The sequence below is a fragment of the Propithecus coquereli genome, unplaced genomic scaffold, assembly GCF_000956105.1.
Source record: "Propithecus coquereli isolate 6110/MARCELLA unplaced genomic scaffold, Pcoq_1.0 Scaffold16, whole genome shotgun sequence".
NCBI lineage: Eukaryota > Metazoa > Chordata > Mammalia > Primates > Indriidae > Propithecus > Propithecus coquereli.
Genome location: NW_012140524.1, coordinates 2,133,015 through 2,149,466, shown reverse-complemented (window position 1 = coordinate 2,149,466; position 16,452 = coordinate 2,133,015). Strand labels below are relative to the sequence as shown.

Genomic DNA, 16,452 nt, shown 5'->3' with positions numbered 1-16,452 from the left:
TTACTTTTGTTTCTTTCCTCTTTTATTTCTCTCCTGTTCATTCATTCAATGAATATTTGAGTGTTTATTATGTACCAGGCATTATTCTAGGAACTGGTAATACAGCAATGAAGAAAAAGAGATAACTATTTTATCCTCATGAAATTTATGTATTAGGGTGGGGAGACAGATAATAAAATAAAACAGGTATCAGATGATGACAGATAGTAAGGAGAAAAATAAAGAGGTAAGGCCGATAGGGGGTACTGGGTCTGGGATGGGGTACTGATATTTTAAACAGAGTGGTGAGAAATAGCTAATATAACTAACAGTATAAAATAAGATCAAACCATAAAGTTCTTTAGGAAGATAAATTTTTTATAGACCCTAAGAAGCTCACACCTTAGATCTTGAAACTAGTTTCTGTGAAAAGAGGAAAATGCTATTGACTTGGTTAGACATTCAATATTAAATTTTATTGAATTTGTCTTTAGAAAAATTTCATAGATAGAACAGGCCTTACCTATTTTACACATATATGCATATGTACCACCTTTGTAGTGGCAATATATATATTCACACTGTAAACATACCACATTTATAAATAGTAAGGACAAGAAACAGAGTTGAATATGTTCCCTCCCACTAAACATGCACAAGAAACTTACCATACCATACTTTTCCCTGTTTTTTACTACATCAGAGGTAAAACAAGAAATAACTTTAAGACAGTCCCATCGAGACAGGCTCATGGCACAGGAAGTATGCTAAGTTAGGGGTTAGTTTCAGCATGGTATGTGTCAGATAATTTTGTGATTACCAAAGAGTTTTCATTTGAAAACTAAGACCTTTGCTGTTTATGTCAAAATGTGAAAATATGAACTCAATAGAGCTTCAAGAATACAGTCTCTGTAATGCTATTCTGTATTTACTCATTTTTATACATTTCTGAATGCAATTTTGCTGAGGAAGAAAAGTTTACAGATGAATAAAATGTATTTGGGAAGAGTAGCCATAAAAATCAGTGAATTAAGTGTCTGGGCAAGGGCCTCAGTAATATTAATATGCTGAATGGCTAATAAATCACTTCATTTCAATGAAACAAAGAAATATTTAAATTCTGAGAAGAATTAACAGGCCTGATGTTCAGCTGTGCTTTTGGCAAATGGACATTGAAATACTTCAGGGAGGTAAGAGCCAGAAAATAGTTAGGAAGGTAATTTTGCCTTTAGAAATATTTTTACTTAGAATTCTCCTAAACTTTATCCATATTGGCAAATTTTTCTTACAACAGCTCAAATACCTATGTAGGAGAAGAAAATCTTGAGGGAAAAGAGATAATTTAAAACTTTGTTATTAAAGAAACAACTCCCACCCCCCATATCAGAGTTCATGCTAGGATTACTATTTCAAAAATAATGACTCGGCCAACAGATATAGAATAATAACACCATTAAAATGTTTGAGAGTCTTGTTAACTTCAAAGCACAAACCATGTATATACTGAGATTTAGCTGATTCTCTGAGAGTTATAGCTTAAATAAGACAATAAAATAATAAAATAGTGTTAAATTAAGTGGAAAATAATTCTCTATAGACCATTTCCTGGGAAAGTAGTTTTGATAAGCTTTCACAGCTTTGATAAGCTTCAATACCATCAATAAACAGTCCATGTCACTTGCTTAAGTTTGTTTGGGCCTACTAATTGCTCCAAGACTTCTCGTGAATGATCTATAAAAGAAAACAATGACAATATATTACTTCACAATAATCAAAAATATTTAATATTTCCTCATGTATAAACTAGGAGAGATGATAGCTATTATATCTCATAGAGTTATTTAAAGGATTAAATGAGATGATATATAAGGCATAGTATACAACTGAATGATTCATTAATAATTATTATTCATCACTATTATTAAGTATAGTATATCTACCATAGTAATACATTTTTTTTGGAGGCAGAGTCTTGCTTTGTTGCCCGAGCTAGAGTGCCATGGTGTTAAGCCTAGCTCACAGCAACCTCCAACTCCTGGGCTCAAGCGATCCTACTGCCTCAGCCTCCCAAGTAGCTGGGACTACAAGCATGCACCACCATGCCCGGCTAATTTTTTCTGTATATTTTTAGTTGTCCAGATAATTTCTTTCTATTTTTAGTAGAGACGGAGTCTTGCTCTTGTTCAGGCTGGTCTTGAACTCCTGACCTCGAGTGATCCTCCTGCCTCGGCCTCCCAGAGTGCTAGGATTACAGGTGTGAGCCACCGTGCCCGGCCCATAGTAATACTTTTTAAAAAAATAGGCATTTGTTATTTTCTCTGTAATTTCATCTCGATTTCACCAACCAGAGAGGACCAGCATAATTTCATGATTAACCTGTGTATAACCTTTCTCAGGGTCTTAGCAGGAAATAGATAATACAGTACAGTGGGGTGACCGAACAGGGCTTAAAAAAGGGAGTATTTACAAAGGAGTGAGCAGGATTAAGGAAAGCCAGAGGTATGTTAAACCACCTCTGGAAGCTACAACATGCCCAGAAGGTTAGAAGAGGTAACATTTACTATAATGGAATGTGGCAAGTTGACTATTTTTCCACGTCCGTTCAATACTATTATAAACCATGACTTTTAATAAATAACTATTATATGAATGCATCATAATTTAACCACTTTATATTATTGGACATTTTTTTTTTTTGAGACAGGGTCTTGCTCTGTCACTCAGGCTGGAGTGCAGTGGCATGACTATAGCTTACTGTAACCTTTTATTGGACATTCAGATGTTTCCAATTTTTCACAATGTATAGTAGTAATTTTGATATAGTTTCTATCTCTTTTGCAAAGTCAGTTTTAGAATGTGTTTTAAAAATCTGAATTAAAGTAAAAATACTGATACAAATTTATTACCTTAAAAATTATAAGTTTAACAAACTTGTTCCATAGATACGACCTATGTCACATGTACATCATATCGCTAACCTACTCTTGGAAATTCTCTAATTTAGTGGTTCCTAGACTTACAGCTTTCACAGTCCAGTAGAAAAAAAAAAGTGGGTCTACCAGATATGGTTACTAAATTTTATTTTAAGCAAAAAAAAAAAAAAAAAAATCAAAATACCAAGGTTTTTTGAAAGCAAAAGAACCAGAGTGTGTTGAAATGACAAGTTATTATCATCTGGAAAACCAAGGTTTACATCAAATTTTTTAAAAAAGCAGCTAGTAAGATAAATGCAGTTTTATTCATGATCATAAAAATTTCATTAGCTATTATAGGGGAAATCTATTATACAGGAAATCTAGATTAAATATAGGTTTCAAATAGGTTGAAAGTAAAAGGGTGGACAAAGATATATAAACAGCAACCATACAAAGCCGGAGTAACCATAAAAGAGGAGGGAACACTTCTCAGCTCATTCTGTGAGGCCAGTATTACCCTGACACCAAAGCCAGACAAACACATCACATATGATGAAAACTACAGACAAAGATCTCTTATGAATACAGATTCAAAACTCAACAAAACGCCAGCACACCAAATCCAGCAACTATGAAAAGGATTACATACCATAACCCACCAGGATTTGTCCTAAGAATGCAAGGTTAGTTTAATACTCATCTAAAAATCGTGCGATAATACTGTATTGGTTTCCTATTGCTGCTGTAACAAATTACCACAAACTTCGTAGTAAAAACAACAAATTTATTATCATACAGCTTTGAAGGTCAGAAGTCCAAAATGGGTCTCACTAGGCTAAAATCAGTGTCAATAGGTCTATATTCTTTTTTTGAGGCTCTACAGGAGACTCTACTTCCTTGACTTTTCCAGCTTCTAGAGACCACCATATTCTTTGCATTCCTGCTTATTCAAAGTGTGCAACATTGGGCAGAGTCCTCATGATGCCATCTCTATGGTTCTTCTTCTCTTGCCCTCTTCCACTTTTAAGGACCCTTATGATTACATTGGGCCTATCTGGATAATCTCCCTATTTTAAGATGAACTGATTAGCAACTTTAATTCCATCTATAACCTCATGTAATCTGACATACATTCTGGGCATTAGAACACGGACATCTTTGGGTGGGAGCATTATTCTACCTACCCCACATACCATGTCATAAGATAAAGAACAAAAACCACATGATCAACTCAATAGACACAGAAACACCATTTGACAAAACCCAATGTTAGTGATAAAAACATTCAACAAACTAGGAATAGAAGGGAACTTCCTCAACCTGAAAAAGGGCACATATGAAAAACCCATAGCTAGTATCATACTTAATGACAAAAGACTAAATGTTTTCCCCCTAAAATCAAGACAAGATCAGGATATCCACTCTTGCCATTTCTATTCAACATTGTACACAAGGTTCCAGCCATAGAAGTTGGACAAGAAAAAGGAATAAAAGGCATTCAGGTTGGAAGGAAGACATAAAACTATTTGTAGATAATGTAATATTGTAAATAGAATATCCCAAGAAATTCACTAAAAAAGTTAGAACTAATAAATGAATTTAGCAGGGGTGAAAGTTACGAGAGCAATATACAAAAATCAAATGTATTTCTATATACCAGCAATGAATAATCCAAAAATGAAATTAAGACAATAATTCCATTTATATTACCATCAAAAAGAATAGACTACTTAGGAATAAATTTAACAAAAGTGAAAAACTTATACTCTGAACGCTACAAAACACTGTTGAAAGAAGTAAGATCTAAGTAAATGGAAAGATATCTATGTTCACAGATCAGAAGACAATATTCTTAACATAGCAATACTCCCTAAATTATCTACCGATTCAATACAATCCCTATTGAAATCCCAGCAGGCTTTTTATTATTTGCAAGGAATTGATAAAATGATTCTAATATTTATATGAAAATTGAAAGGACCCAAACAGTCAATACAATTTTGAAAAAGAACAAAATTGGAGACTTATACTTTCCAATTTCATTTTAGCTGGTGTTTCTAGGATTATTTTGACATTTTTGCTAGTTGTGAACATATTATCAAACATTATATATACATTTTTTTTTTCTGACTACTTTGTAACTCTTCTGTAGGAATTTACTAGTGCACATAATAGGAAGATGCTTTTCCCTCCAATGGAAAGTATATAACATTTTTATGTAATTTAAAATTTTTGATGCTAGATGGCAGTATTGCATTACAGCCTCCTTAGGCAGTTTCTTTCCATGAAACAGTATTAGGACTGTTGGTTTAAATAGTAGGAATATTCAATTCCTGTGAGTGTATTATGCTACAGGGAGAAACTGTGGGGTCTCTAAGTATTTCATGATCCCTTGGCAGACCACTTTATAGAAACACAGACTCTCCAGACAGAAAAAGAGCTAAAAGTTCACTTACATCAATCAAACTACTGATGGTTGATGTCATCTTCCTATTGCCTTCCCTTTCCTGGTAACAGTTAAGCCATTTTACACTAAAGGCTCAGGAAAGAATTATAGATTCTGGGTCAGATGATTTAGGTTTTACTTCTAGGTTTTTTTTTTTTGAGATAGAATCTTGCTCTGTCACCCCAGCTAGAGTGCAGTGGCGTCATCATAGCTCACAGCAACTTCAAACTCCTGGGCTCAAACAATCCTGCCTCAGCCTCCCAAGTAGCTGGACTACAGAACCATGCCACCACGCCTGCTTAATTTTTCTATTTTTTGTAGAGACAGCGTTCTCCCTCTTGCTCAGGCTGGTCTCAAACTCCTGACCTCAAGGGATCTTCCTACCTCAGCCTCCCAGAGTGCTAAGATTACAGGTGTGAACCACCATGCCTGGCCTCTACCTCCAGTTCTATCAACTATTTCTAAGATCTGGGGCAAGCCATTTAAATTGGTTGTATCTCTCTGTTCCCTTATCTTTAAAAGGAGGGAGTTGTATAGATGATCTTGTTGGGGCTCAGAAAATGATACCCCAAAGTATGGCACTTTGTTATGCTGAGTGCTTTGAACTAAAGGACATTGGGAGGTCTAGAATCGGCCTCAGAATCAAGGTCTCTGATCCCCTCCTATCCTTCTGTCTCTTGCCCCTCATTCTCCTCCAAAGTTAGTCATAGAAACCAGGATTCCTCTCCCCAGAGGTGGTTCATAGAAACTGGAACTCCTTTTCTCCAAAGCAAGCTGCAAAACCTAGAAATTACTCTAACCTTCTCCTACCTTTCTGCTTAGGAGTTGGCCACAAAGAAATGCTGTGACCTACCCTTGTCTGATAAGAAGTCATAAGACTCTCATTCTAAAGAAGTCCTGCCCTATACCCTGGAGAAAGGAATGCCACACAGAAAGGACAAGAAGGATCGGGACAGACAGGCCTTGCTGGTTTTCCCCACTCCATCTGTTACTATCAGATCATTCCCTTCTTGTCCAATCACATTTCTGTGTAGACAGCTGTCCATATTTCATGGAAGCTAAGAATAAAAACCAACAGTTTTCCCTTGGTCTTTGATTCTTCATTTCTGAAGTCTCCCACAAAACTTTGATTCAATAAATCTTTTATTCTTTTCTCTTGTTAACCTGTCTTTTGTTATAAGACTGTCAGCCTTGACCCTTATGATGGGTGAGGGAAGGTATTTCACCTTTCTGCCCCACCACCTCTAAGGAACTATTCACCAACTCTCTAAAAATTTATGACAATTAGATAGAGACGCTTTTTTTGAAAGATTCATTGCAGAAGCATTTAAAGCACCAAGAATAAGAAGAAACTATGGGGAATATAAACATTTAACAAAGTAATTTTTTCAAATGTTCAAGGAAAATGTAATTTAGACATTGTTGTAGAATACAGTGAGAAAAGCAAGGCTGGGCACATATTTACAAATAATGATCAAAGTTCAAATGTTGCATTACAGTAGTCTGGCATAATGAAGTCTGTCATGCTGGATTAGTAATAAGTGATTGAATAATAATGAGGAAACAATAACGTAAGATTAAGAAAAAGAAAAAATATGAAATTAAAAAAAAAAGAGTTGTCTTTTAAGCAAAGAACCAGCTTTAATTGAAGGGAAACTCTGAAGCAAATCACTCTAGTCTCAAAATAGTTTTCTTGGTGCTCTTTGTGGTAAATCTTGACATATGTATTATAAAAAATCTAAGTAAAGAACTTGCCTATAATCAGGCTGAAACAAATCCTCAGATGTTACTAAAATTCAAGTCAACTCAATTAAAAGTGGCAGATTTCCTGTTGGATTTTCTTGCCTTTCAATGTAAAACATAAGGACTCTCTTGCTGTCTGATTGCTTTATTGCCTCCATGTCTTTGAAAACCGTGAAACATGTTCAGATAATTATGAGAAACTGAAATGCATGTCTGTTATAGATTAACAAAGGTATGTAAGTTGAACTTACTGATAACCACTGCAGACATAATTGAATTAAAAATAATTTAATAAGTTTACAAATTTTCATGCTTTCATAACATCTATAAAAACAACAGTGTGATTTACAATATTTCAAATAGCAGCTTAGTTTTTAATCTCTTTTGCAGAAATCAAGTCAGAGTGCTTCTAACAGTTTCAAGACCTAATCCATAATGTGGAGCTCTGCTTAAAGTCTGATGAAGGTTAAGAAATTTTATAAATATTTAGAAGTATAGTAGAGAAGGTGGGTTAAGTCAGGGAATCTGGTGGGAGATTATAGGGGACACTGTTTATTTGGGGGTCAGGTTGCTTTGCAGATAACATATAATTGCACGTGCATATGCAAGCATAGTAAATACTTTCTATAAAATATGAATTGTACTATCTTAAATACTCATACGAGCAATCACATAAATACATAAGAGAAAACAAGTTATGTAAGGTGTCATGAAAGAAGAAAGGACTTTCATTTACTAAATTAAAAAAAAAAGTATTTATCATCTTCTTTGGAGAAAGAGGAAATTAAAAATTTAATATAAGGTGTATATATTAGCCTACTTTATTTCCACTCAGTAACAGTAGCAAAAATATGTTATATTAATAGTAGCAGATTTAGGGGTATTTATGGGAAAGGGGGAAGAGTAGAGATGATCTGGGTAGTTAATAAACTTTCAGCTTTTTTCTCTTTCAAGAATCTTTATTCATAAAAGTTATTGTGTATGAACTCTTGCCTTATTATCAGCTCTCTCAAAGTTATGATGATTGACCATTATACACAAGGGGAAGTTGAGATACATAAAAGTTAAGTGATTTATTTAAAGTTTTGGAGAGATGGCAGAGGACAGGATCAGTGCTCATTTCTCTACATTTTGAGATTTAAGTTTTTGTCTTGACACTATTATTAAATGAGGTGTCACATTGGGCCAGTAACATTTCAGTATCTCACTTTCTTATTCTGTGAAATCAGGGATCAGGAAAATAACACGATAAAATATGATGAATGAGTTGGCTAGGTCAAAAAAGTGTTCTGTGCTAAAAATTGGAAAATGCTTGGATAAACAAAGTTAAACAATTCTTAGCTATGGTATTTCTCAAAGGCTTTGATAAATTAACATTCATTGTAGGTATGTTGCACTTTGCAAACTTTTTGGACTTTTTGTTTTATGCTATACCTATGCACGTCTTCTAGAATGCCAAGCCATGTAGAGAATTTGAAGGATTTCAGGGCAGAACAAGGGAAAAGATATGACCACAAGGTGGCAGTAGGACACAACAAGTTTTATTTGGGCAGAACTTTGACAGGTTTGCATGCAGGGGAAGTCCCTCACAGCATGTGATTTTTTTCCAAGGGCAACAGTGTAGGGGAGCCACTGCTCAGAAAGGGAGGAGGATAAAGGAATTCCTGGAGCACTGGACAGAGGGTTTATGTGTCATAATGTTGTTCCGCAGCAAGATGGGGAGTCTCTGGCTTAGAGAACTCCAAAGGGCAGCCATAATTTGGGGTCTTTTATAGTCCTACATTTTATTTTATCTATGGGTAAATAAATGTTGGGTGTAGTTTGCAGGGTATGCAAAGCAGGCAAGCTTTAGATGGCTAAAAATATGCTTACTTAGGCTATATTTAAAACAACTGGATGTGTAAAAAATCCAGTTTGGTGCTGGCAGGCTTTTGACTAATGGTCCTGGTCTGCTGTGAGGAAGTAAACAACACAGAGCCCCAAAGGCCACTTTTGGATCATTTACATAACAGTAACACTGTTGGTAAGAGCTGAACTAAGTGATCTTCTAGGTAAAAAATATTGTTATTCTATCCTTAATTTTTTTTTTTTACACTAATTGGCACATTTGCTTTATTTATTTATTTTTAAAACAAACTGGGTTTTTGAATTTTTTTCCTTTTTGTTCATTCCATCACATTGAAAAGGAGGAAAACAAAAATGATTTTGAATTCACTCGATATTTTGGACTCCTCGGATGAACGGAACATTGCACACACACTTGGAACAGAGAGAAATAGAGAGGAAAGTGGACTCCCACAGGGCCACATGCACCAGATCAAAAAACTTGGATACAGTGCAAGAATTTCCCAAAATGATTGGATCATCATTACCAAAAACTCGCCATAACAACACCAAGAAACAAAAAATGTTTAAGCCACACTGTTTGACTTGGGATCTTTCCTGCTCTTTTTTTTTTTTTTTTAAATGTTTGCCACACAGAGAGAAAGAGGGCTAGTGGGTGGGAGAGGACAGACTCACAGACGTGAGCAGGACGGGAAGGGAAATTTCAGAGTGGAGCTGAGAAGAGGGTGGGGAGAGACAGGGTTCAGGAGAGGGGAGGGAAGGGACGTGGAAAGCCATTTCTTAAAGTTCAGGCATGTTCTTGGTCAGCCTCGCGTTCTTCTTCTTGACCCTCATCCTGCTGGGCACTTTCCTTAGGTTTGGTTTCATCTACAGCTTCTATCTTCTCTTCAGCTTGGCTGCTCTCTGCAGTCTCCGGGGGAGGCTGGGCTGTTGCCTTGGCAGCAGCATCCTCTGCAGCAGGGGTGGTGGCAGAAGCAGCAGTGACAGCAGTAGGCACATCGGCTTGTTTAGGCTCCTCTTTGGCTGGGGCATCTTCCGCCTTGGAGGACGGCGAGTTATCAGTGGAAGCTTTAGTGGCACTTTCTGTCTCAGCTGAGCCGGCCTTCTCCTCTGAGGGTGCAGGAGCCTGGGGTGCTGCGTGCTCTGTGGCAGCATCGGGGGCACCCTCCCCCTTCTCCTCGGAAGGAGCTTCTCCTGCCTTGCCGGTCTCATCGGGCTTAGGGCCAGTGGCGGGGGCCGCCTCCGTGGTAGCAGCGCCTTCTCCCTTCTTCTCCGCCCCATCAGCAACAGGGGCTTCCTCCTTCTTCTCATTCGCGTCAGCCTCAGCGGCTTGGCATCACCCTTCTTCTCTCCTTTGAGCTTTTTCCTCGTTATGTGTCCACGGAAGCTAGCCTGAATTTTGGTCGCGGCCTTATGAGCTTTATCTTCTGGTTTGATACCATCTTGTTCAATCTTTTGGTCTTCATCATTCTTTTCAACCTGTTTGGTTCTTCTCATACAGCACAGCATGGTTGTAATGTCCCTTGCCTTCTTCCTGCCTTCTCTCCTTTCCTCTATCCCAAATATTTTGAACTCCTGCTATTTAGATGTCTACTTCTACCGCTTCCAGCAATCATGTGAAAATATAAGAAATAATTTGAAAAGGATATGCTGTTTTTACTTCAAATGCTGAAATTGATTGAGGATTTTTCTTTACCATAAAGCAGTGGTTCTTAAAGTGTGGTCTGTGTATCCTTTTGTGAACTGAACTAGTCACTTTTTTCATGGACCATCACTTTTACTTGAAAGAATGACTGACAGCTTAAGGTTATTCTCACTTGGGTACTTGGCAGACTATTTCTTGAAAAAGAGTGAAATGAGCCTGTCACTTCAAAGAAAACAAAGGACAGAATTTGTTGACAGTGATAAAACTCTAGCTTTCAAGTGAATTTTGGAAAACTTGTAGCTGCCACTATGATATTTAAAGCTATCCAGTACCTTTCTAATGAGATCAATGGTGATATTAACAAATAATTTTTTTTTTTGTATAATGAAATGTGCTAACATTTGGAAGATTTATATAACTGAGAAAACTAATATTTTCCAAACTGCCAATGCATGATGTTATAAAATCATGCGTGGGTAAAAGAGCAATTCAAATTCAAGACAGCCTAGTAGATTATAATGTAAATGTATGAAAAGTTCATTCACATGTTTTCAACTTCCACAGTGCAACTAACCTTTAAGAAACTATCACTTGCTGAGTTTTGGGGTAATATCAAAATATTCCCAGTGATTTGAAAAGTGATGATCTGAATGAAAATACTTCTGTCTTTTCCATGTAATAAGTTTATAGGTTTATTATTTAAAAAAAATGAATGCCTATTAAAATTTGTTTTAATTGAAAATTTTTTTCTTTCTTTCTTTTTTTTTTTTGAGACAGAGTCTCACTCTGTTGCCGGGGCTAGAGTGCCATGGCATCAGCCTAGCTCACAGCAACCCCAAACTCCTGGACTCAAGCAATCCTCCTGCCTCACCCTTCTGAGTATCTCAGACTACAGGCTATTTTTAGTTGTCTGGCTAATTTCTTTCTATTTTTAGTAAAGATGGGGTCCTTCTCTTGCTAAGGCTGGTCTCGAACTCCTGATCTCAAGCAATCCTCCTGCCTCAGCCTCCCAGAGTGTTAGGATTACAGGCGTGAGCCACCATGCCCGGCTAATTGAAATTTTAATTTAACAAATATAACCCACATAAAAAAATGCATTTAATACATCAATACTAGTGAACATCCCAGCTTAGCCTAGCCTACCTTAAACATGCTCAGAACACTTAAGTAGCATACAGTTGGGCAAAATCATCTGACACAAAGCCTATTTTTTAATTGTTATTATTATGTTTTGAGACAGGGTCTTGCTCTGTTGCCCAGGCTAGAGTGCAGTAGTGTCATCATAGCTCACTGCAACCCTCAAATTCCTGGGCTTAAGTGATCCTCCTGCCTCAGTATCCCAAGTAGCTGGGACTATAGTTGTATGCCACCACGGTCAGCTAATTTTTTTTCCTATTTAGTTATGGAGATTGAGGTCTTGCTATGTTGGTCAGGCTGGTCCTGAGCTCATGGCCTCAAATAATCCTCCCTCTTTGTTCTCCCAAAGTGCCAGGATTATAGGAGTGAGCCACTGCACCTAGCCTAAGCCTATTTTATGATAAAATATTGACTATCTCATATAATTTACTGAATACTATACTGAAAGTGAAAAACAGAATGGTTGCATGGGTACGTGAAGTATGGTTTCCACTGAATGTGTAACACTTTCACACACGCCATTGTGAAGGTGAAAACTTATAAATTGACTCATTGTTTAAGTTGGGGACCGTCTGTATATTAATCCAGGCACATTTAAACTTGTAATATTGGTTTTAAATGTACAAATTTTTGGTGTTTCCTTCTAAAGATTTCATTACTTATAAGGTCTTTGATAATTGCTTTAAGCAGTTTACCTAAGAATAAGTTTTCTTAGTTGATTGTATATTTCTTTTTATGACTTGACATCTATTAAAAGTAGAAGGAAAATGCCAATTTAATTATTTTCAAACAGTAACCAGAAAGACAATTAAGGTAAAATTAGCAAAGTTTGATTTTATAACATGTTGTATAGCCAAGCTACCCTGAGACAAATATAACAGAACATTAAAATGGAACTATTTTAGCTAAGGTTCCAGGATTAGAGGTACCAGGTACTCTCATTCCAAAAAGAGATACCAGATAAATCTATTCATGACTTGTAAATGCTTGACTTAAAATGGATTTTAGAATCCATGGTTTCATCCATTCAAAAATATGAAAGTGTTAAAGTGGAAAGGGATGGAGAGTTGGAAATTGACAAGAAGATTTCTTTGAAGACAGCTGTAATTTGAGTTTTAGAAAGAAGGCTAGGGGTGCTTTCTCTTCCCCTCAAGCCTAGTAAAAGGGGTTCTAAGGAGATCAGTTGGAGAGTCTGATACATCCTTGGAGCTTGGGGGACATGGTATACTAATATCAGAGCCACACCTAAGAAAACTAAAGGGAAAAAGGCTGTAGTGAGAGTCAAGGCAGCTAAAGAGGGGACCGAGGTTGGAAAATACCAGCAAACTCATTGTCTGAAGCTGTGTCCCCAAACCTCAGGCCACAGTTGGCTGGTCTAAAGCATGAGTTTCCTATGGGTAGATGTGGGCTGCATTATTATTCATTTTTAATAGTTTAAAATCATGCACATGATACAAAATTCAAAAGGTACAAAAGGGTATATGGTGAAGTCTTCTTCCTACTCCTGTCCCTTCACAACTTTCCTTAGAGGTAACCACTGTTAACAGCTTCCTATGTCACTCTTTTGGCTCTAGTTTCTTGAGAAATTTCTTTGCCTAAAATAAGATCTAATCTTCACTACAGATGTCACTGATACCCAAATACAACCCAAGGTTGCTGCCTTGGTTAAGACTGGGAGTCCAAACATAAGAAAGGATAGAAAAGTTGTCAAAGGGACTTCCAGGATAGTAACTTGAACTAGAGGATAATTGTTTAGACTATAATTATAGAAACGAGCGGGAAGGACTGGGCATAACTACCGATTTACAAGTGAGATCCAATTTATGTTATGGTATAGGAGCCATTATAGGGGTAATGTGAAACGGGGAGGTGCCATGGTTTCTGGAGAAGGGTGATATATAGTATCGTGGCTCTCAAACAGGCCCAAATGGGCTATGTCTACTTTGTTCTCCTTTAGTGAAGAACCACATTAGCCTAAGAGTCCAAATTATTCTGATCTCAGTGTCTACAGCTTGATAACAGTTAACAGGTCATTTTGCATATTTGATAAATGCAATATCATAAACTTGAAAATTTTTATTATCTACATGAAGCATCATGTTCAATATCATGATCACGACCACTGCTGCCATCATCATCCTCATCATAGATAACATTGAGCACTTACCACCACCACCACCATCACCATCACCACCACCATCATAATTAACATTTATTGAGCTATTATTATGTGTGAGGCACCATATGAAGAGTTGTGAGATAATCATCATGACCAAGCCGATGAAGTAGGTACCATCATCATGCCCATTTTACACATGAGGAAACTGAATAATGGAATGGGTTAAGTAATTTACTCAAGGTCACACAGTTAGTAAAAGATGAAGCCAGGATTTGAACCCAAGCAGTCTATCGGACTAACCTGTTATTAGGGGGCATCCATGGAAGAGTAATATACGTATCTGAGGGCAATAAGTAAGGACAGCTTCCACAGCTCCATCAGTTAGATTTACACAATGTCCCATATGGATCTCCTATTTAAAAATAAAGAAAATAAAATCAAAACAAAAGGAGGTCTATAATAATGGTATGAAAAAGTTTGGAAAACACTCTGACACAAAAAGAACCAAACAGCTACTTACAAGAAAAAAACTATATAGAAAGAACCAATGTAAATCTGAAGAAATTTGGAAGGTAAAGCCGCTTTAAAAGCTAAATGCCCAACCCTTTTATAAAGTAATGTGGCAATATGTATTAAAGCTGAATATAAGTATACCATAGAACACAGCAATTCCAATTGTAGATGTATACTATAGAGAAACATGTACACAATGAAACAATTCATAAATATGCCCATTACAATATTACATGTAATAGTATAGAAGGTGAGAATGGGTAAATAAATGGTTTATTAATAGAATAAGATAAAACATTTAAAATGAAAAATATCTACTTGTCTAATAGTCATAAATCTCAAACACGTTAGTTCATATCCTTTGGAAAACAGTATGGTAGTATCTTATAAAGCTAAACATGTACTTACTATATGCCCTAGCAATTTTACTCCTAGGTATTTACCAAAGAAAAATAAAAATGTATGTCTACATAGAGACTTGCATGAAAATGTCTGTAGCAGTATTCATAATAGTATAAAATTGGAAAGACCCAAATGTCCATCAGATGGTGAAAGTATAAACAAATTGTGGCATATCCATTCTATGGAATACTACTCAGCAATAAAAGGCAGTGAAATATTAACATATGCAATAATAGCATGGATCAATCTCAAAACATTATACTAAGTGAAAGAAGTAAAGTAAAAGAAAGAAGTAAAAAGAAAAGACTATATTCTGAATGATTTCATTTATATAAAATTGTAGAAAAGGCAAAACTATGACAAAGTAAATCAGTGGTTGCCTGGGGGGAGGGTCACAGAATGGGATCAACTACAAAGGGACAGGAGAAAACTTTTTAGGGTGATGGAAACGTTCCATATCTTGATTGTGGTGGTGGTTACATGGCAGTATAAAAATTACCAAATTTTTTTTGTCTATAGCCTTTACCAGTTTATATCATAGGCTATCTTTGCCAATTTATAACATAGGATGCTTTTTGCCTCAATTTTTATGAGTTTTCAATGCACAGGTTTCCTTTATTTGTATGATGTGATTGATTATAATATGTATACCATTTAATATCAATTTTTTAGAAGCAAAGAAACAATACTACAATAAATGTATACATTAAGCATTAGACGAATTTTTTTTTTTTTTTTTTTTTTGAGACAGCGTCTTGCTCTGTCTGCTGGGCTAGAGTGCAGTGGTGTCATCATAGCTCACTGCAACCTCAAACTCCTGCCTCAGCCTCCCAAGTAGCTGGGAAAACTGAAAAAATGAAAAAGTCAACGATATAGCACTACAATCACCAACACTTATTGGTACTTGTATTTTTTCCTAATTCTGCTTAGGTTGGTATTCTTAATTTTATAATGTTGAGGTAAATATGTAAGTATATTTTCTAGCATAGCACTGCATAACAACTAATTTCCTGGTGTTTTTATTAGATGGTGATAAACTATGTTAACTATTTGACAACTTTATTAAAAATTATGGTGATTATAGGATAATGTTATAATAATTAAACAACCTAGTTAATATAAGGCAGTTAGCATGGAGCCTGGAATATAGTAAGTGCTCAACAAATGTTGACATTTAAAATAGTAAAAAAATTACTAGCCTTGGTTTAGGATGCAATTTAGAATTTGAACTTGGTATAAGAATAATATGGTAATTTCTTAATAAAAACATTTCTAGAAATATATATGTTAACAAGGCAAGCAGGACCCAGATAGATAAATATCACAAAAAAGAGTCTCTTTGAGCAATAACTTAAGGAGAAATATTTTGGCAAAAACACAGCACTGTCATTCTATTATAACAGTTATTATTACTAACTTTTGTAATTCATTTATAGCCTGCTTACTTCCAAAAAAGGATCTGATGTGGTTTACTGTAAAAAGCACAGCTATATTAAACAAACAAACCACTGTCAATTGGGAAAGGAAGAAAACAAAATCCTGGGCTAAAAGGCTTCCTAACCGAGTTAGAAACAGGTTATAGGTGCTACATCAATCATTAAATTCAAAGGCTGAACACTAATTTAAGACCTTCTTAAATGACTGTACACTGTGACTACCAAGAAAAACAGGATAGCAAGAGAATTAGTAGTCCTAATAGAAGTATCAG

The 16,452-nt window shown here is 35.9% G+C and overlaps 2 protein-coding genes across 3 annotated transcripts in view; both read right to left on the bottom strand.

Moving 5' to 3' along the window:
- Positions 1–424: 424 nt before the first annotated feature.
- AMN1 (antagonist of mitotic exit network 1 homolog (S. cerevisiae)) overlaps positions 425–16,452 on the bottom strand; it is a 57,708-nt gene continuing 41,680 nt past the window's right edge. For both annotated transcript variants that reach the window (XM_012641041.1, XM_012641040.1), the window contains exons 6-7: positions 14,130–14,241; positions 425–1,710 (exon numbers count right to left, since the gene is read on the bottom strand). In XM_012641041.1, coding sequence (XP_012496495.1) covers positions 1,637–1,710; positions 14,130–14,241 — 186 coding nt within the window. In that variant the 3' untranslated portion in view covers positions 425–1,636. The remainder of the gene's footprint in view (positions 1,711–14,129; positions 14,242–16,452) is intronic.
- Positions 9,716–10,437, bottom strand: LOC105807608 (neuromodulin-like). Its single transcript, XM_012641042.1, is given in 2 exon segments — positions 9,716–10,260; positions 10,263–10,437. Coding segments are annotated over 2 exon segments (720 nt in total).